Source organism: Leptonychotes weddellii, chromosome 4, assembly GCF_054177405.1.
Source record: "Leptonychotes weddellii isolate Sample4059 chromosome 4, ASM5417740v2, whole genome shotgun sequence".
Taxonomy (NCBI): domain Eukaryota; kingdom Metazoa; phylum Chordata; class Mammalia; order Carnivora; family Phocidae; genus Leptonychotes; species Leptonychotes weddellii.
In genome coordinates, this window is record NC_138372.1 from 136,962,008 (window position 1) to 136,984,148 (window position 22,141).

Sequence of the window (22,141 nt, forward strand, 5' to 3'; positions counted from 1 at the left end):
GTTAAGAAAACAAAAGGAACAGTATGACATTATAAATTTGTAAATTGGGTCCTTTTTGTTTTTCCTTCTATTTCTTTTGATGTCTGCTCTTTTACCTGTTTGGTTTATAGAATCTCTTATTCAGTGCATATTTGTTTCTTGGTCTATTCATTTCAGTCCTTTGGCTTTGTGGCAGAGTGTGATCAGGATTGTGGATTGAAGGGTAAATCTAGGTAGAGCCACATATTGCTATTACATATTTGAAAATTGTATGGCAAAGGTGATATGTGTCTTATTAATGTGCGACTGTATATTTAAATTGCCTGACATGCTAATTGAGAGAGCTGGGTGATTTTCTTTTTGTTGTTTTGATATTTTTGAGTGAGAGAAAGCAATATTTACTTAGATCACTGTTCCTAGGAACAGAGTTCTGAGTACTTAAGGGAGATTTTTTTGTTTTAATGAGATAAAATCCACATGATACAACATTCATCATTTTAATTATTTTAAATTGTACTATTCTTTGGTTTTTAGTATTTTTACACCATTTTGCTGTCATCGTCATTATCTGATTTCAGAAAATTTTCAGAACTCGAAAAGAAACTCTGTCTCCATGATTTTAGACATTTCATATGAACAGAATCATACAATATGTGGCATTTTCTGCCTGGCTTCTCTCATTTATCATGCTTTCAAGGTTTATCTGTGCTGTAGCAATTATTACTACTCCATTCCTTTTAATCGCCAAATAATATTCTTTTGTATGGATATATACCACATTTTGTTAATCCATTTCTCAGTTGGATTGTTTGGTTGGGTTGTTCAAATTTGAGCTGTTGAGAATAATGCTGCTATGAACGTGCATTTATGAGTTTTTATATGAACATGATCTCAGTTCTCTTGGGTATATATGTAGCGATATTAATTGCTGGGTCATATAGTAACTCTGTTTACTTTTTTGATGAACTGCCAGATTGTTTTGCACAATGGCTTTAGTGTTATACATTCCTTCCTCCATTGTACGATGGTTACAATTCTTTTCCATCCTTGCCAACACTTGTTATTTTTCATTTTTTTTTTTCCTTTTATATAGCTATCCTAGTGGGTGTGAAGTGGCAGCTCAATATAGTTTTAATTTTCATTTCCGAAATGATGTTGAGTATTTTTTAATATGTGTCTTGGCCATTTGTGTATCTTCTTTAGAGAAATGTCTGTTCATGTTCTAGTTCATTTGTTTTTTTTTGTTTTGTTTTTTAAGATTTTGAGAGCGAGAAACAGCATGAAGGAGCGAGTGAGCATGAGCAGGGGCAAAGAGGAGAGGGAGAGGGAGAAGGAGGCTCCCCCTTGAGCAGGGAGCCTGCTGCGGGGCTCGATCCCAGGACCCTGAGATTATGACCTAAGCTGAAGGCAGATGCTTAACTGACTGAGCCACCCAGGCGCCCCTGTTCTAGTTCATTTTTAAATTGGCCTGTATATCTTTTTGTTGAGTTGTGGGAGTTGTTTTTTTTTTGAGAATTTATTTGTTTGAGTCAGAGAACATGAGTTGGTGGAGGGGCAGAAGGAGAGGAGGAGCAAGAAGCAGACTCCCTACTGATCAGGGAGTCTGATGCGGGGTTCTGTCCCAGGACCCTGGGATCATGACCTGAGCTGAAGGCGCTTAACCGACTGAGCCACCCAGGCGGCCCAGTTGGGAGTTCTTTACATATTCTGGACAGTAGACTCTTTTACATACATGATTTACAAATATTTTCTTCCATTTTATTATCTTTTCACTTTCTGGATAGTAGCCTTTGATACACAAAATTTTGATGAGGTCCAATTTATCTTTGTCTTTTTATTGCTTTTTCTTTTGGTATGATATGAAACTCTTCTTAATCTAAGATCATGAATATTTACAACTATGTTTCTAAGAGTTTATAGTTTTATTTTTTTGATCAATTTTGACTTAATTTTCATATATAATGTAAGGTAGGGGTCCAACTTCATTCTTTTATATTTGGGTATCCATTTGTTCCTGGAGATTATTCATTCCCTAGTGACAGATGGTAATTACACTTACTGCAGTGAGTATTGAGTAATGTATAGAATTGTCAAATCACGATGTTATACACCTGAAACTAATGTAATATTGTATGTTAACTATACATCAATTAAAAAAAGAGTATTTATTCCCCATTGATTGGTCTTGACACCCTTATCAGAAATCAATTGAACATAGACATGGGGGTTTATTTCTAGACTGTCAGTTCTAGGTCACTGATTTATATGTCTGTCCTTATGCCAGTATGACACTGTTTTGTTTATTTTTGTGCTAAGTTTTGAAATTGTGAAGTGTAAGTCTTTGAACTTTGTTCTTAAGATTGTTTGGATTATTCAAGGTTCTTTGCAAGTCCATATGAATTTTAGGATTAGTTTATTCATTTAAAATAGACACCTAGGATTTTGATAGGAATTGAATTGAATCTATAAATCAGTTTGGGAAGTACTGCCTTTTGAATAATCAATTTTTCAATCCATAAACATCTCTAACCATTTATTTAGATCCCTTCTTTAATTTCTTTCAACAATGCTTTGTTGATTTCAGTGCAACAGTCTTGTACTTCTTTGTTAAGTTATTCCTAAGTATTTTATTCTTTTTGTTGCTATTGTAAATGGAATTGTTTTCTTTATTTCCTTTTCAGGTTGTCATTGTAAGTGTAAATATATAACTAATTTTTGTGTAATTACCTTGTATCTTAGAACTTAGTTGAATTATTAGCTTTAACAGGGGTGTGTGTGTGTTCTTTAGGGTTTCCAATATATAAGATTATGTCATTTGTAAGTAGTGGTAGTTTTACTTCTTCCTTTACACTTTTTTAAAATTTATTTTTAATTAATTTATTTTTAAAGATTTTATTTATTTGAGAGAGAGAGAGGGAATGAGAGAGAGAGCACATGAGAAGGGGGAGGGTCAGAGGGAGAAGCAGACTCCCTGCCTAGCAGGGAGCCTGATGCGGGACTCGATCCAGGGACTCCAGGATCATGACCTGAGCCGAGGGCAGTCGCTCAACCAAGTGAGCCACCCAGGCGCCCCTCCAGTTTTTTTTTTAGATTTTATGTCTTTATGTGAGTGAGAGTGAGTGCGCATGCGTGAGTGGGGAGAGGGGGAGAGGGAGAGGGAGAAGCAGACTCTCCACTGAGTAGGGAGCCCGTTGCAGGGCTCAATCCCAGGACCCTGCGATCATGACCTTAGCTGAAGGCAGATGCATAACCAACTGAGTCACCCAGGCGCCACTCTTCCTTTACACTTTGAATGCCCTTTTACTTATTTTTCTTGCCTAATTTCTTGGCTAGAACCTATACTACAATGTTGAATAAAATGGCAAAAACAGAGATCTTTTCCTTTTCCCTGATCTTGGAGAGCAAGCCTTTACTAAGTATGATGTTAGTTGTGTGTTTTTCATAAATGTCCTATATCATATTGAGGAATTTGCCTTCATTCTTTGTTGAGTGTTTAAATCATGCAAGACTATTGGATATTTGTCAAAGGCTTTTTCTGTGTCAGTTGAGATGTACATGATTTTTCCGCTTCTGTAAATATGGTGTATTGCATTGATTGATTTTCTAATGTTGAAATGCTCTTTTATTTCTGGGAAAAATACTAGTTGTCACATTGTGTAATGTTTTAATTTCTTCTGATATGTTAGTATTTACTGAGGATTTTTGTTCACAAAGGATATTGGTGTGTTTTTTTCTTGTCTTTGTCTAGCTTTGGTATTAAGGTAACATTGGCCTTACAGAAGGAATTAGGTTCCCTCCTCTGCTATTTTTTGCAGGAGTTTGAAAAGGACTGCTATTATTCTTTAAAAGTGTGGTAGAATTCATCAGTGAAGGCTTCTGGTCTTGGACATAACTTTCTTGAGACTTCTACTTCATTTTTGAAGGATAGTTTTGCTGGAATTGTAATTGTTGATTGATAGTCTTTCTTTTTGCACTGTGAATATTTCATCCACTGCCACGTGGCTTCCATGGTTTCTGATTGGGAATGCCTTCAAAACTCAACCAGTCAGTTGACAATTCAGCCTTCTTTTCTTGTGCAGACTTTGAAAGTCAGTGGGGGGTGAGAGCTCAAGGCCTTTCTCTGGTCTTTGCTCTGCAAGTGCACAGCCCCTGAGCGTGTGTAAGGCCTTCCATATTCTCAGGAAGACTTTGGAACTTTTTAACGTTTTCATTCTCTAAAGCAACACTTCCCAGACTTCCCTCTCGAGATACTGGTTAATCTTTTTTTTGCCCCTTCTCTTATCCCTTGTCCCAGGAAGTAAAGACTAATGCAATACATTTGCCTGTAAATGTTTTCTACAAATGCTCCTGGGTAGTGTTTTTTTTTTGTTTTTTTTTAGTGTTGGGAAAGTTCTGAATTAAAAGAGATAAAGTAAGCTCATTGAGTTGATCCTCCAGGTAGCTACCAGACAGGTCAAAGCAAAACCCACAATTCCTTGTGAATAAGGTCTGTTTTCTCTCTTAACCACTACTTGGACTGGGAATGTGGACTATTAAATTCCACTGCTGGGCTGAAGGGTAGGGGATTCAACATGGGTAAGTAAAAACACCACAAAACTCACTGATCTGAGATTGAGATGCATTTTTTTTTTTTAAGTGTTCCCTCTTTGTTGCCGGCTTTTGGTTAGTTTCCAGAGTTTTGAAAAAGTTAACTCTTGAGAGTTTTTGCCAGATTTTTGTGGCTTTTATGGAGAGATAGACTAGTGTACCTTACTCTGCCATTTTTGCTGATGCCATTGCTCTTTAGGGAGGTTTTAAGTGAAGTTTATTTCAATGAGGAGGTAAGAAATTGATAATCCAGTGTTGGAGCAGGGAGTGGAGGTAGATTGATACATTTAATGCTGATATCTTGGCTTTTTTTTTTTTTTTTTTTTTTTGTGAGAGAGAGCCAACACACACACTTGTGCACATGCACACATGGTGGGGGAGAAGGGGCAGAAAGAGAGAGTGAATCTCAAGCATGCTCCATGCCCAGTGTAGAGCCTGTCATAGGGCTCCAACTCAAGACCCTGAGCCGAAATCAAGTCAGACACTTAACTGACTGAGCCACCCAGACACCCCGATATCTTGGCATTTTAAAAATGTTTTATGAAATTAATTCATTTTGACATAGTTTAGGATTTCCTTAATTGATTCTGGAAATACTGTAATTTCTTAAAAAATTTAAAAAAATAGATTTCTCTAAATATAATACAGATTTCTCAAAGGACCAAGCCAAACAATATAGATATTTATATAGGGAAAGGAAAAGATAACATCAATCATCTTCCACTCTCATCTTACAGAAATAACTAGTAAAAATTCTAGACAGAACTTTTGTTTTTTTTTTTTAAGATTTTATTTATTTGACAGAGAGAGACACAGCGAGAGAGAGAAGGCAAGCAGGGGGAGTGGGAGAGGGAGAAGCAGGCCTCTCGCTGAGCAAGCAGCCTGATGCAGGCTTGATCCCAGGACCCTAGGATCATGACCTGAGCCAAGGCAGGCGCTTAACGACTGAGCCACCCAGGCGCCCCTCTAGACAGAACTTTTAATGTCAACATATAGATACATGCAGACATACTTTTATGTGTGGGTGACCATATTGTAATGCAACTGTATATCTCTTTACTCACCCGTATTTCATGATAGCTTTTCAACAATGAGATTGTCTTATGCTTAGGCTATTTTAAATATTTTAAATATCATGGCAAATAGTGTTAAAAGTGAAAATTCCTTTCAGGTAGTCCTAGAAGATGAATTAGAGTCAGAGAGGTTTTGCTAATCTGACAGGTTAAAAGAGTTCAGCATTGTTTTAATTTGAATTTCCTCTTTTTGCTGGGGAGGCTTAGAATTTTTTCATGTTTATTGGTCATGCCTGTTTTCATATTCTGTAAGTTTCCTGTTAATGTTTTTGGACCATTTTTGAAGTAGGATAACTTTTTTTTTTTCTTTAAATAAAAAAAATTTTTTTAATGAAATGATTCATGTTCTTCAGGATTCAGCTTAAATCAAATGCCTGCATTTTTCCTCCAGACTTCTCTTGGGTGTATCTCACAGGAATGTTTATACAACATTGTTTTAGCATTTATTATGTTAAATTATGATTACTGGTTTAATTGTCTTACAAGTGGACTCTGAATTCTTTGAATGTTAAGACAGTTCCTATCTCTTCAGATTTTAGCAAAGAGTCTTGTATCAAATGTTACTGATTTTCACAGTTATCTGTGGTAGATTGGGCAGGGGTTATACTTGTGTTTTTTTTTTATATGTACTTGTTTTTTAAAGAGGAAAGTGAAGCTCAGTAAAGTTTATGTAATTCTTTTTCTAAAAGCATAAAAAAGTGATTTAGCCACAATCGGACAATAGATTTTTAAAATTTCATGTCCTGCATCTGGTACCTTATATGAAAAACTTTGAAAGTAGGGTGAAAAATTAGATATTTAAAAATACAAATAAATTCAGGAAATTGAGCACTCTGGAGTCAGGCTTAGATGAAATCTCAAGGTCAATGGCTGTATAAAGCCTATTCAGGTATTTCTTATGGGTAGAACCCATAGAAAACCAATTGAATTAGTGAATTAGGTTATTATCAAACTGCAACAGCCACATTGGCCTCCTTGCCATTGCCTGGATTTGCCAGCCCAGTTCCGCCTCAGGAACTTTTCATAGACTATTTATTTGCTTGAAACACTTTCTAGAGATACTTACCTGTCTCTTAACCTCCTTCAAGTCGGCTTGAGTTTTGCTTGGAATTAGATCTTTTTTTTTTTAATAAAATCTACACACTTTTATGAAATTGCTTCCTCTTCAGTTCCTATTTCGTGTTCTACTTTTTATATTTCCAGTTGCATTTGTATTCTAACTTGCTCATATTATTTATGATTATATGTATTGATTTCTTTTTATCTGCCTTCCCACTAGACTGTAAGCTCTGTGAGGACACTAGGATTTTAATTTTTCGTTTTGTTCATGATATCTTAAAATGGCTAAGATACTTCCTAAGTAGCTAGTACATGACTGCAGCAGAGTAGGCAATTAGTAGATATTTGCTGATTTTATAGATTTCTGGAGAATTAGCTTTAACATGAAGCTTGAAGACAGACCTGATCTCGGGCCAAAACAGTTGAAATCCCAGCATCAACATTTTGGCTCCTTTTTTTTTTTTTTTTTAAATAGACATAGGAACTACAAAGTAATACCCCAATCTTGACTGTGAAGGGTATTAGGTTTATTAGTGTGGAAGTTGTTGGCTGCAATAGCAGTGGCTACAAAAGGAGCCCATTGACTTGAAAGATGACTGAAATTAAAGCATACCTGGAAATAAAAAGGTAATCATTGACAGGAGATTCGATCTGTATCCCAAGCATATAGGGCTATTGCTTGAAATCTTCTATTCCTCTAGTGGTGAGTTACACACATTGCTTTTACTAGACAGCAGTGGGCAGATTAGGGAGGATAATAGAAAGTAGGAGAAACTCTGGAGAAGTCCTGGTACCTCCACATTACCCATAGTATTTTTTATCTTTTTGGTATAACTTTACTGGTATAATGAGCATTCTTTTTTTTTTTTTTTTTAAGATTTTTATTTATTTATTTAACAGAGATAGAGAGCACAAGTAGGCAGAGTGGTAGACAGAGGGAGAGGGAGAAGCAGGCTCTCCGCAGAGCAGGGAGCCCGATGCGGGGCTTGATCCCAGGACCCTGGGATCATGACCAGAGCCACAGGCAGCCGCTTAACTGACTGAGCCACCCAGGCGCCCCGATAATGAACATTCTTAATCAATATTTTCTGTGATTCATTGTACGCTTAGTATGTAGATTTAAGTCTTTATTTTAGGCAAGATTTTTTTTTAGGTATTTCTGTGTACTATTTGTTTTGCTCTTTTCTCCAGAAACACTTGATTAGGTATATAAATTGTAGACTGACCTTTTCTGTAATCTAGCTCAGTGTTCTTTTCTAAAATCACTTGATAACTTTTCAAAAAATACATTTTGTTTGACTTTGTGAATTTTTTTGTCCTGTTTCTGTTTTATGTTTTCTTTAATTTCCAAGTATTTGAGCATTTTACAGATAGATACCTTTTATTCATTTGTAGTTAAATTACATAGCGATCAAGCATATACACTTTGTATGATATCATTTCTTTTAATTTTACTGATGCTTGTTTTTGTGGACTAAATGTAGCCTGCCTTGATGAATGCATATTTTGCTGTTGTTGGGATGGGTGTGTCATGTAAAGTATCAGGCCAAGTTAATTGATTGTATTGTTTGTCTTTTTTTTATCTTTATGACTTTTTCTTTCTACTTGTTTTAGCACTTACTGAGTGTTGAATCTCCAGTTTTTGGATTTGTGGATTTCTAATTTATCTTTTTAAAAATTTAAATATAGTTAACATACAATATTATATTTGTTTCAGGTGTACAACATAGTGATTTGACATTTATATATAGAATGACGCTTGAACATGACTGGTTCAGACTGCTCAGGTCCACTAATACATGGATTGTTTTTGATAAATACAGTGTAGTCCTGTAAATGTATTTTCTTATGATTTTTTAATACTTTCTTTAGCTTACTTTATTGTAAGAGTACAATATATAATACATGCACAAAATATGTGTTAATCAGCTGTTCATGCTATTGGTAAGGTTTACAGTCAATAATAGGCTATTAGTACTTAAGTTTTTGTGGAGTCAAAAGTTATATGTGAATTTTTGACTGCATAGGGGTCAGTGGCCCAATCCCTCTATTGTTGAAGCATCAACTGTACATTATGAAATGATCAACGTGATAAGGCTAGCTAATATCTGTCATCATACAAAGCTTGTATAATCTTATTGATTATATGCCCTGTGCTGTACTTTACATCACTGTGACTTTTTTGTAACTGGAAGTTTGTACCTTTTAATCCCCTTCACCTATTTTGCCCTTCTTTCCCTGCTCCCTGCCCCAGGAACCAACAGTTTGTTCTCTGTATTGACGAGTCTCCTTCTGTTTTGTTTGTTCATTTTTTTTGTTTTGTTTTTACATTCCACTTTTTTTGTGAAATCACATGGTATTTATCTATCTCTATCTGACTTACTTCACTTGGCATAACACCCATTCATGTTGTCACAAATGGCAAGATTACTTTTTTTCTTTTTAATGGAAATGGAATTGCTGGATCTTATTGTAGTTCTGTTTTTAATTTTTTGAAGAACCTCTATACTGTTTTCCATAATAGCTGTACCACTTTACTTTCCCATAAACAGTGTAGGAGAGTTCTTTTTCCTGCCACATTCTTGCTAACGCTAGTTCGCTTATTATTTATTTTTAATAATAGTCATTCTGACAGGTATAAGGTGGTATCTCATTTTGGTTTTGATTTGCATTTCCCTAATGATTAAGGATGACTGTCTTTTTAAAAAATTTTTATTTATTTATTCTTTTTTTATTATGTTAATCACTGTACATTACATCATTAGTTTTTGATGTAGTGTTCCATGATTCATTGTTTGCGTATAACACTGAGTGCTCCATTCAGAACGTGCCCTCTTTAATAACCATCACCAGGCTAACCCATGCCCCCACCCCCTTCCCCTCTAGAACCATCAGTTTGTTTCTCAGGGTCCATAGTCTCTCATGGTTCAGCTCCCCCTCCAATTTCCCCCCCACTGTCTTTTTTTTTTTTTTAATAAAGATTTTATTTATTCATTTGAGACAGAGCACAAGCAGGGGGAGGGGAAGAGGGAGAGGGAGAGGGAGAAGCAGACTCCCCGCTGAGCAGGGAACCCAATGCGGGGTTTTTTCCCAGGACCCTGGGATCATGACCTGAGCTGAAGGCAGATGCTTAACCATCTGAGCCACCCAGGCACCCATGATGACTGTCTTTTTATGTGTCTGTTGCCCATCTGTATGTCCCTTTGGAAAAATGTTTATTTATGGCCTCTGCCCATTTTTTAATTGCATTTGGTTTTTTGTTTTGTTTTGTTTTTTTTTTGGTGTTGAGTTGTAGGAGTTCTTTATATATTTTGGATTCTAACCTTTTATTGGATCTCTCATTTGCAAATATTTTCTTCCATTCAGTAGGTTGCCTTTTTGTTTTGTTGATGGTTTCCTTTGCTGTGTGAAAGCTTTGTATGTTAATGCATTCCCAATAGTTTATTTTTGCTTTTGTTTTCCTTGCCAGAGGAGACGTATCTAGAAAAATGTTTCTATGGCCAGTGTCAAAGAAATTATGTTCTGTGTTCTCTCTCGCTCTCTTTTTTTGAGAGAGAGCGAGCGAGTGAGAGAGCCTGCACTCACCCACAAGCCAGGGTTTGGGGTGGGGGGGAAGGACAGAGGGAGAGGGAGAGAGAGGATCTTAAGCAGGCTCCATGCCCAGCACGGAGCTCGATGCAGGGCTTGATCTCACGACCTGAGACGAAACCAAGCATCAATGCTTAACTGACTGAGCCACCCAGGTGCCCCTCACCTATGTTCTCCTGTTGGGTTTTTATGGTTTCAGGTCTCACATTTAGATCTTTAATTCATTTTCAGTTTATTTTTGTGTATGGTGTAAACAGGTGGTCCAGTCTTACTCTTTTGCATGTAGCTGTCCAATTTTGCCAACACCATTTATTGAAGAGACTGTCGTTTTTCCATTGGCCATATAGTTGTGGGTTCATTTCTGGGTTTTCTATTCTGTTCCATTGATCTATGTGTCTATTTTTGTGCCGGTACCATACTATTTTGATTACTGTAGGTTTGTAGTATAGTTTAAAATCAGGGCATGTGATATCTCTACCTTTGTTCTTCTTTCTCAAGAATGCATGGACTATTTGGTCTTTTGTGGTTCCATACAAATTTTAGGATTATTTAAATTCTGTGAAAAATATCATTGGTATTTTGATAGGGATTGCATTGAAAATGTAGATTGCTTTGGGTGGTATGGACTTTTAACCATATTAATCCTTTGAAGATACAACAATATATAATTTATATATATTAACAGCATATGTTAATAAAATTCTTTCATCAGCATGGTATATCTTTCCATTTATTTCTGTCATTTTTAATTTCTTTCATGAATGTGTAAGGTTTTTAGAGTACAGTTTTTTACTTCCTTGGTTAAATTTATTCTTAGGTATTATTTTTGATCCAGTTGTAAATGTATTTTCTTAATTTATCTTTTGGGGTGCCTGGGTGACTCTATCAGTTAAGCATCTGCCTTTGGCTTGGGGTCATGATCGTAGGGTCCTGGGATTGTGTTGGGCTCCCTGCTCAGTGGGGAGTCTGCTTCTCCCCCTCCCTCTGTCTCTTCCCCTCACTTGTGCTCCCTTGCTCGTTCTCAAATAAAAAAAAATTCTTTTTCTGCTAGTTCATTATTAGTGTACAGAAATGCAACAGGTTTCCACGTATTAATTTTGTATCCTGCAGCTTTACTGAATTTATTTATTAAAAAAATTTTTTTTTGCTGGATTCCTTAGGATTTTCTATATTATTGTATCATGTCATCTGCAAATAGTGACAGTTTTACTTTTAACATACCAAATTGGATACCTTTTTAAAATTTTTCTCATGTGGTTGCTGTGGCTGGTATTTCCGAGACTATGTTGAAGAAAAGTGGCAAAAGTGGGTACCCTTGCCTTGTTCTGATCTTAGGAGAAAAGCTTTCAGCTTTTCACCATTGTGTGTGATGTTAGCTATGGAATTGTCATATATGGTCTTTGTTATGGAGAAGCATGTTTCCTATATACTCACTTTGTTCAGAGTTTTTATCATACGGATGTTGAATTTTGTCACCTTTTCTGCCTCTATTGAGATGATAGTGTGATTTTTATCCTTAGCTTTATTAATATGGTGTATAATGTTTATTGGTTTGTTGATTTTCAACCATCTTAGCATCCCTGAAAGGAATCCTACTTGATCATGGCTTCTGAGGTTTTATACAAGAGATGCTCAGTACTCTGTGTGGATATTGTTGGCAAGATGATAAAGGGTAGAGGTTTATGGGGTTGAGAGAGAGTAGGGTGACTGAGTCTACCATAGTAGCATTCTAATTTTTTTTCTTTCTCTTGATTTTTCTTTTTTCCACTTTACCTTGCATATTTCATTAACTTTATCATCTTGTTTTTCGCAGACCTATTATTTTCTTACTTTGAAGCTTTGCTATTTGGAAAATTTAATTATATAAGGTACCTCATTCAAAGAAATAACCAGATGAGTAAGTCATTGGTGAATTAGATATTTCAGGGCAGAGATTCTAAAAAAATTTTTCTCTTACTGTCAAATAGGAACCTGGGTATAATGTAAATATTTCATAAAAACTTATGAGAGGAAGTACAGGATAGAGGGCTCTGGATTAGAATCCTTGGATTTAAATTTTTGTATTTTTACTCTGAGTTAATAGATACAAGATGTTTAGAACAATGCAGAACTGGTAGTAAATTTTCATAAATGTTAACTAGTATTATTTTCATTGTCATCTTTGAAGATTGTCTCGGTTGAAAAATTATAATTGAACAGTGTGTTGTGTGTGTGTGTGTGTGTGTGTGTGTGTGTATGAATGAATGTGTATGTATGGACACTACTTTTGTGTTTTTATTTTTTATTTTAAGTTTCTGAAATAGTGAAATTTAAATTGTGAAATTGCGTATCTATTTGATTTAATTATATTTAAAATATTTTGAATGTCTACTTTTTTTCTTACAACCTAGTTCATTTTTTATGTTGCTATTTGTAAATGCTATTTACTATACTGTTATTCTTTCTCTTTTCTTATGCAGGACCAAAAGATCTCAGATTGCTATAACTGAAGGTATATTTGAACTTCCAAATCTCACAATTCAAGCTACAAGAGCACAGACACTTCTGCTGCAAGCAATATATCAAAGCTGGTCTCATATTGGAAATGTCAACTCTTTATCAGTGAATGAAGCTTTGATGAATGAAGTTTTCCAAACTATAGGTGAGAACACAATCTTCTTGGCAAGTATTTGGCAAATTCTTATTAGTGGTGACTAATATTTTATTATTCAAATCCGTAAGTATAGCCTGCTGAACTTAAATTGTGTACTATATTTCTGTGCAAGTGATATTTACAGCTCCTGTGTAAAAGTCAGGATATGAGCCATTCAGTTTCATTCCCTGCCACCAATTTCTGAATGTATTTTATAGTTTCAGGAGGTTCTTTTTTACCAGCTTCTTGCACAGTTAACCCTTTTGCCATACATGGATAACTTCTGAGGGGATCAATGTAATGTGTATGTTTGAAATGATAACCAAATCAGGTATAAGTACGGTATGCTTGATTATGCTGGTAAATATGAATAAAATTCTTGATCATAATATTTTAAGCCTTGGTAAGCAAATTAATCCTTTTTTAAAAATTTAAATTCAATTAATTAACATATAGTGTATTATTAGTTCCAGAGGTAGAGTTCAGTGATTCATCAATCTTATATAATACCCGGTGCTCATTACATCACATGCCCTCCTTAATGTCCATCACCCAGTTAGCCCATCCCCCACAAATTAACCGTTTTGTGTGAAAAACATTAATTTTACACCTTGACTGAATGAGTTAACTATTAAAAATAAAAATTCTGCTTTGATGCCAGTGTAGGAGATGTTATCTTTATCTTGTCATTTATTTTGCAGGTAAACAAAAAATTTACAGAAGGTTTGCCTTTTTTTTTTAGTTGTCTCAGTTTAAAATAATCATCTTTCTTTTGTCAGTAACACAAAAGTAGCTTTTAAAGAATATATTTTTATTAAATGTAATCATCCTTATAAATAATAACCTGTGAAATTTCTACTTCATTTGCATATGAAAATAAGACATTGGCTTTTTTGTTCTAATATGATGCTTTTGAAGGTTTTAATTTCAGACTTTACTATGGGAGAATATATTATAAATTCTAAAAAGAACAATAAAAAAAGCATTATAATCAGAGGACTTTTTTTGAAATGCCTAATGACTAATGTAAAATTTTATATAGTTGTGTGTTGTCAGGTTTTAGGATTCTGTAAAGAGTGACAAGGCAAATGTTTCATCATTTGGGGTTTATGAAAGGCCTTTAAATTCTTTGAGTCCTCTGAAATAGTGTACAAATTTTAGTGTGTGTATGAACACATAACCCTCCTCCCACACATATATACATGTTTATAATCTCTTTTTAAATTGATTCTTTTATTAAATGTAGCAAATCTATCCCTCAGACAGTCTTTTGACTTAAATCTATTTTTTCTTATATTATCATAGTTATAATTAACTTTCTTTTGTTTGGCATTTGCCTCTACTACTTCTTGCATTCTTTTACTTAAAAACTGTTTTTATGATTTAGGTGTATGTCTTGGAAAGAGCATATAGCTAGATATTTTAAATGAAGTTTTATAGTCTTTTAGCTAGTAAATTTAATCCATTTAGGTTGGTGTGATTGTTTTGTGACTTTGTTTCTCTCATCTTACTGTTTATCTCTTTTTGTACTTTTTAAACTATGTTTTGTAAAAAATTGCTGTTACTTTATTTTTTCCATCTCTGCTTTTTGGAATTTGTATGTTGCTATTGAATTATTAGCTTAAAAAATAACTGCTGCTTGGGAAAAAACTTGTGGTCATTATCTTCAAAAAGTGAAAGGTTAAGGGGCGGCACCTGGGTGGCTCAGTTTTTTAAGCATCCGACTCTTGATTTTGGCTCAGGTCATGATCTCAGGGCTGTGAGATTGAGCCCCACATTGGATTCTGCACTCAGCACAGAGTCTGCTTGAGATTCTCTCTCCCCTCTCCTTCTGCTCCTCCCCCCCCCCGCCCCACTTGGGTGCACGCGCTCTCTAAAATAAATAAGTAAATAAATAAATAAAATCTTAAAAAAAAAAAAGTTAAATGTAGAGTTACCATATGACTCAGCAATTTTACTTGCAGGTATACACAGAAAATTGAAAATATATGTGCACCAAAATCTTGTACGTGAATGTTCATAGCATTATTTTTTTTTGCATGTAATTATTGTTAAAAAATTTTACATATTTAAGGTATTCATATGGTTGTTTTGATATACATGGTGCAATGATTACTTACAATCAAGGTAATTAACCTATATGTTTCCTCACAGTTACTATTTTTTTTAATGTGGTATGAGTACACAAAATCTGTCTTAGCAAATTTCTAGTATACAGTATTAACTATAGTCATCATGGCTGTACATCATATTTATAGGACTTACTCATTCTATATAACTGCAATTTTGTACCGTTTAACCGACATCTCATTTCCCCCATCTTCTTGCACCTGCTAACCACTGTTATTTCTCTTCTCTGCTTCTATGAATTCACCTTTTTTAGATCCCACATATAAAGGAGATCACAAAGCATTATTCTTAATAGCCAAAAGGTTGACACAACACAAATGTCTATTAACTGATGAATGGATAAACAAAAATATTCTATATCTGTACAGTGGAATATTTTTCAAATGTAAAAACGCATGCAGTACTGATACCTGCTATAATATGCAGGAACCTTGAAACACCATGCTAGGTATAAGAAGCCAGATGCAAAAAGTCACATATTATGATTCCATTTATGTGGAATGCTTACAATAGGCAAATCCATAGAGACAGAAAGTAGATTAATAGTTGCCAGAGTCTGGGGAAAAAGAGGAATGGGGAGTAACTATTAGATGGGTTTTTTTTGTTTGTTTGTTTTTTTGGGTGGTAAAAATGTTCTGGAATTAGATAGTGTTGAAATTTTTACACTTGTGAATATACTAAATTGCACATAATTGTATACATATTAAAAGGATGATATTTGTTATATTTATCTCATTCAAAAAAAAACTTTTTAAATTGTTGAATATTTAAGTAGACTGCATTATTATGTGCTATGGTCTGAGTGTCTTTATGCCCCCCAATTCATATGTTGAAATTCTAATGCCCAATATCATGGTATTAGGTAATTGGGGGCCTTTGGAAGATTATTAGATCATGAGGATGGAGTCCTTATGAAATTAATGTCTGTATAAAAGAGGCTCGTGAGTGTTCCCTTGCCCTATCAACTATGTGAGGACACGCCAAGAAGTTGGTAGTCTGCAGCCCGGAAGAGGTTTTTGCCAGAACCCGACCATGCTGGCACCTTGATCTTGGACTTTCAACCTCAGGAATGAGAAATAAATTTCTATTACTTATAGGTTGCCCAGTCTGTGGTATTTTGTTAGAGCAGCCTGAATGGACTAAGATGTTATGTTATTGCCATTCATATGGCCATAATCTTATGTGGAGTTACTGTACAAAATCTCTTCTTTTAGGTCCTTACCCATAAAGCCTACAGTGAGGCCTTCATTGGCCATAGTGTTTATCACAGTCTGAAATTATCTAATTCATTTCTTTCTTTCTTTCTTTTCCTTTTCTTTTTCTTTCTTTTCCTTTTCTTTTTCTTTCTTTCTTGTCAAATTTCTGTTTCCAAAGTGATGTTCTCTCCAGAGCTTTTTTGGTTTACTGTCTCACAATATTAACCTACCTTTATTTAAAGTTTTTGTTTTTGTCAACTGGCTTAGATTGCCTGAAAATTCATATTAATAAGCAGGTGATGGTGTTATTTACTGTTATAATTTCCCTATTTTCTAGCCAAACTAATTCCATATTTCCTTTTCTGAATTTATCAAATGGATTGTGCTATGATAAAACATCTTATTTAAAATTTCTTACTCTGAAAATATTCTGTCCTAACAGAATACTGGCGCAGATATTACGAAATGGATCAGACAAGTAACTACAGGTTCAGTGATTCATAACCTGATGTTTTGTCATTGAGAAACCTAAAATTAGTGGAAATAATTTTTTACAGATTAGAGGAAGTGAGGAAAATGGAATCATGTTAGGAAGTTTCCCCTCTTTGCCAAGGAATTTTATTTTTTATCAAATTAAGCAGCTATAAAATTGGTAATAGATTAATTAAAAGGATCAGCTAAACCATTTTTAAAGGGCCAGGTTTCCAAGTGTCCAGTTTTCTTTTATCTTTTTGCACTCCTCAGACTTATTGTTTATTATATTCTTAGTAGAGTGCTTGTAGTATTGTCTTCAAATTTTCTATCTTAAGATCCAAGAGGTACAGGGGCGCCTGGGTGGCTCATTTGGTTAAGCGACTGCCTTCGGCTCAGGTCATGATCCTGGAGTCCCGGGATCGAGTCCCGCATCAGGCTCCCTGCTCGGCGGGGAGTCTGCTTCTCCCTCTGACCCTCCTCCGTCTCATGCTCTCTGTCTCTCATTCTCTCTGTCTCAAATAGATAAATAAAATATTAAAAAAAAAAAAAAAGATCCAAGAGGTACATATTTAATGTGTTAAGTTTTAGCATTTTATTATCGTGCATCTGTGAGGTGTCAATAGTCAGTACTCAGCACTGTTTAATATGCTTGTTTTAAGCATGTGATCTTTTGCCTTACATCACAACTTATTCTCATTTACTACGTTAATGAAGTGGTTATGCTATGTATGTTCTTGGGCCCCTCAAACTTACATTCTCATAACGTGTGAAGTTCCATTCTATAGTTGGTTGTAAGCCAAGCACTTCTCGTCAACATTTGTGCCTCACCTTCCATCATAATCTTGTGCTTTTAGCTTACCTTCCTACTAGGCTACCTACTGTCTTGTTATTGGTAGTTAATAACCCACAGCATCCAATTTCTCTTGTCCTTCACCCTAGTGGCTTTTCCCTCTTTTCATATTGAACATATTGAACATAATTTTGGTTTGATAATGTTCTTCTGCAGTATCCTTTTTTCTTAGATGTCTATTTCTTTAACACAGTACAAGTCAACACAAGTCTTTTACTTTGGATTTAACACTATATTAATTATATTCTACTTGTTCTTCCAAAAAATGACATTCTTTTCCACATTCATGCCTTTGCCCATGTTTACTTTCTTCCCCTATGCCAGAAACATTATACCTTGGTTTCTTTTTTTTCTTTAAAAATTAATTTATTTTTATTCCACTGGTCCACCTTTGTTTCTATTTTTTTACATTTTATTTTAATTCCAATGTTGTTAACATACAGTGTTATATTAGTTTCAGGTGTACAATATGGTTATTCAACAATTCTATTCATTACTCAGTGCTCATAAATGCACTTCTTAATCCCCATCACTTATTTCACCCATTCACTCATCCATCTCCCCTTTGATAACCATCAGTTTGTTCTCTGTAGTTAAGAGTCTGTTTCTTGGTTTGTCTTTCTTTTTTTTCTTTACTTATATGTTTTGTTTCTTAAATTCCACATGAGTGAAATCATTTGGTATTTGTCTTTCTCTGACTGACTTATTTCACTTAGTATTATATTCTCTAGCTCCATCCATGTTGTTGCAAATGGCAAGATTTCATTCTTTTCAGGCTGAGTAATATTCCTATCTCTCTCTCTCTCCATCCATCCATCCATCCATCCATCCACACACACAGATACCACATCTTCTTTCTCCATTCATCTATGGATGGACATTTGGGCTGCTTCCATAGTTTGGGTATTGTAAATAATGCTGCAGTAAACATAGAGGTGCATGCATCCCTTCGAATTAGTGTTTTTGTATTCTTTGTGTAAATACCCAGTTGTGTGATTGCTGGGTCATAGGGTAGTTTTAATTTTAACTTTTTCAGGATCCTCCATACTGTTACTGTGTGGCTGCACCAGTTTGCATTCCCACCAACAGTGTAAGAGGGTTTCCCTTTCCCACATTCTCACCAACACCTATTGTTTCTTGTGTTGTTGATTTTAGCCATTCTGACAGGTGTGAGGTGATCTCTTATTGTAGTTTTAATTTGCCTTTCCCTGATGATGAGTGATGTTGAGCATCTTTTCATGTGGCTGTTGGCCATCTATATGTCTTCTTTGGAAAAATGTCTATTCATGTTTTCTGCTCATTTTTCAGTTATTTGATTTTCAGGGTTGTTTTTTGGGTGTTGAGTTGTATAAGTTCTTTATGTATTTTGGATACTAACCCTCTATCAGATATGTCATTTTCAAGTATCTTCTCCTATTCTGTAGGTTGCCTTTTAGTTTTGTTGATTGTTTCCTTTGCTGTGTAGAAGCTTTTTATTTTGACGGAACCTCCAAAATTTATTTTTGCTTTTGTTTTCCTTGCCTCAGGAGATCTATCTAGAAAGAAGTTACTATGGCCGACGTCAGAGAAATTACTGCCTGTGTTCTCTCAGATTTTTATGGTTTCAGGTCTTGCATTTAGGTCTTTCATCCATTTGAATTTATTTTTGTGTATGGTGTAAGAAAGTGGTCCAGTTTCATTCTTTTACATGTTGCTGTCCAGTTTTCCCAACACTATTTGTTGACTAGACTATCTTTTTTCCATTGGATATTCTTTCCTGCTTTGTCAAAGATTAGTTGAGCATAGAATTGTGGGTTCATTTCTGGGTTCTCTATTCTGTTCCATTGATGTAGGAGTCTGTTTTTATGCTAGTACCATTCTGTTTTGATTATTACAGCTTTGTAATATAACTTGATGTCTGGAATTGTGATGCCTCCGGTTTTGTTTTTCTTTTTCAAGATTGCTTTGGCTATTCAGGGTCTTTTGTGGTTCCATACAAATTTTAGGATTGTTTGTTCTAGTTCTGTGAAGAAAGCTGTTAGTATTTTGATAGGGGTTACATTAAATGTGTAGATTGCTTTGGGTAGTATAGACGTTTTAACAGTATTTGTTCTTCCAACCCATGAACATGGAATGTCTTTCCATTTCTTTGTGTCATCTTCAGTTTATTTAATCATTGTTTTATAGTTTCCAGAGTCCAGATCTTTCACCTCTTTAAGTTTTTTCCTAGGTATTTTATTGTTTTTGATGCAATTATAAATGGGATTGTTTTCTTAACTTCATTTTCTGTTGCTTCATTATTAGTGTATAGGAACGCAACAGGTTTCTATATGATCATTTCATGTCCTGTGACTTTACTGAATCCATTTATGAGTTCTAGTCGTTTGTTGGTGGAATTTTTAGGGTTTTCTATTTATAGTATTGTGTCATCTGCAAATAGAGTTTTACTTCATCCTTACTGATTTGGATGCCTTTTATTTCTTTATGTGTCTAATTGCTGTGGCTTGGACAGTAGTATGTTGAATGAAAGTGGTGAGAATGGACATCCTTGTCTTGTTCTTGACTTTATGAGTATGATGTTGACTGTGGGCTTTTCATATAAGGTCTTTATTATGGTGAGGTATGTTCCTTCTAGACTTACTTTGTATAGGGTTTTTATTGTGAATCGATGTTGTAGTTTGTCTGTTTTTCTGCAACTATTGAAATGATCATATTTTTTAAGATTTTATTTATTTGAGAGAGAGAGAGGGAGAGTATGCATATGAGCAGGGGAGAGGGAGGAGCAGAGGGAGAGGGAGAAACAGACTCCCCCTGAGCAGGGAGCCTGATGCCCGGCTGGATCCCAGGATCGTGAGATCATGACCTGAGCCAAAGGCAGATACTTAACCGACTGAGCCACCCAGGTACCCCAAATCTTTTTTTTAAAAAGAGTTTTATTGAGGTATAATTCACATACTATACAATCAATTCATCCTTTTCAGGTACATAGTATTTACCTGGTAGTATATTAAGAGTTCTCTTTCCATTACCGATACAAATTTTAGAACCTTTTATGAACCCCAAAAGAAGTTCCACTTTCTTTAGCCATCATTCCCCAAGCCTCCTCTCCACCCAGCTCTAAGCAATCACTAATCTGCTCTTGGCCTCTATGGATGTGCCAGTTCTGGACATTTCATATAAATTGATCATATGAAATATAGTACTTTGTGACTGAATTCTTTCACTTAGCATGTTGTTTTTGAAGTTTGCCTATATTGTAGCTTGTATCAGTACATTATTTCTGTTCATTGTTGATTCCTTTGTATCTATATATCACATTTTGTTTATCCATTCATCAGTTGATTGACATTTTTGTTTTTGACAATTCTGAATAATGCCATAAGCATTTGTGTATGAGTTTTTGTGTGGACATATGCTTTCATTTCTCTTGGTTGTATATCTAGAAGTAGAATTGTTGCATCATATGGTAAGTCTGTAGTTAACCTTTTGAGGAATTGCTAGACTATTTTCCAAAGCAGCTACGCCATTGTATATTCCCACCTGCAGTATATGAATGTTCGAGTTTTTCCACATCGTCACTCTACTGTTACTACCTGTCATTTTGGTTCTAGCTATCCTAGAGCATATGACGTAGTGCTGCCTCATTGTGGTTTGGATTTGCATCTTTATTATGGCTAATGATGATGAGCATCTTTTCATGTGCTTATTGGCTATTTATGTATCTCCTGTGGAGAAATGTCTGTACAAGTCTCTTGTTCATTTTTTAATTGGCCTGTTTATCTTTTTGTTTTAAGCTGTGAGAATCTTTGTATATGCTAGATACAAGTCCCTTATCAGCTATATGGTTTGGAAATGTTTTCTGCAGTTCTTTTGGTTGTCTTTTCACTTTACAGATGGTGACTTGTCTAATTTTTCCTTAATTATAGCTTTAGGTATATCTTTACATTGGATCTTATTGTCATTTAGAATGCCTTGTTTCTTCTTTGTTACTGGTCCATTTTCTTTTACTTTTTGCTGTTTTAATTATTTCAAACTTTGTTACATCACAGAATCCTTCCTGCTCTTATTACTCAGCTTGATTCCAAGACCAACAATTTCTGTGATGCTGACTTTCTAGATTAAATTTTTCCCTTCTCATTTTCTTTTCTCCATGTCTATTCTGCAACATATTCTGCTTGTAAGAAAGTTCTGTGTGTTATCTCTACTACCATCAAAACAACATTGTCATATCTGAACTGAACTGTTACTGATTTTTGTCATTTTTAGAAAGATTTATAATTGAGTTCCTACTTTACCATTTCATTTAAATGCAGGTTGTGACTTATTTGGGTTTGAAATTAACTTTGTTGGTTACCACTAAGATTTGAATAGTACAAAATATAATCAAATAGAATGCATATAATGTAGTAAAAGTATTATGGTCATTATATTTATAAACACGAAAGATGTACATTGTTAGTAAATACAGTTATTGCTCTACTTTTTCATTGGTGAGAATAGGAATTAAATTTCTATGTAATTACTTCTTGAAATTTTGAGTTTGGGAAACTGAGGATGTGAGAAATGCCTGAATAACTAAAAGAAAATCTAGTAT

The 22,141-nt window shown here is 34.8% G+C and overlaps 1 protein-coding gene across 1 annotated transcript in view; it reads left to right on the forward strand.

Annotated features, from left to right (window-relative positions):
- Window positions 1-22,141, forward strand: part of VPS13B (vacuolar protein sorting 13 homolog B) — a 743,427-nt gene that overhangs the window by 136,478 nt on the left and 584,808 nt on the right. Inside the window, exon 17 of the mRNA XM_081817134.1 lies at window positions 12,746-12,927. Within this exon, the coding sequence (XP_081673260.1) occupies window positions 12,746-12,927 (182 nt within the window). The remainder of the gene's footprint in view (window positions 1-12,745; window positions 12,928-22,141) is intronic.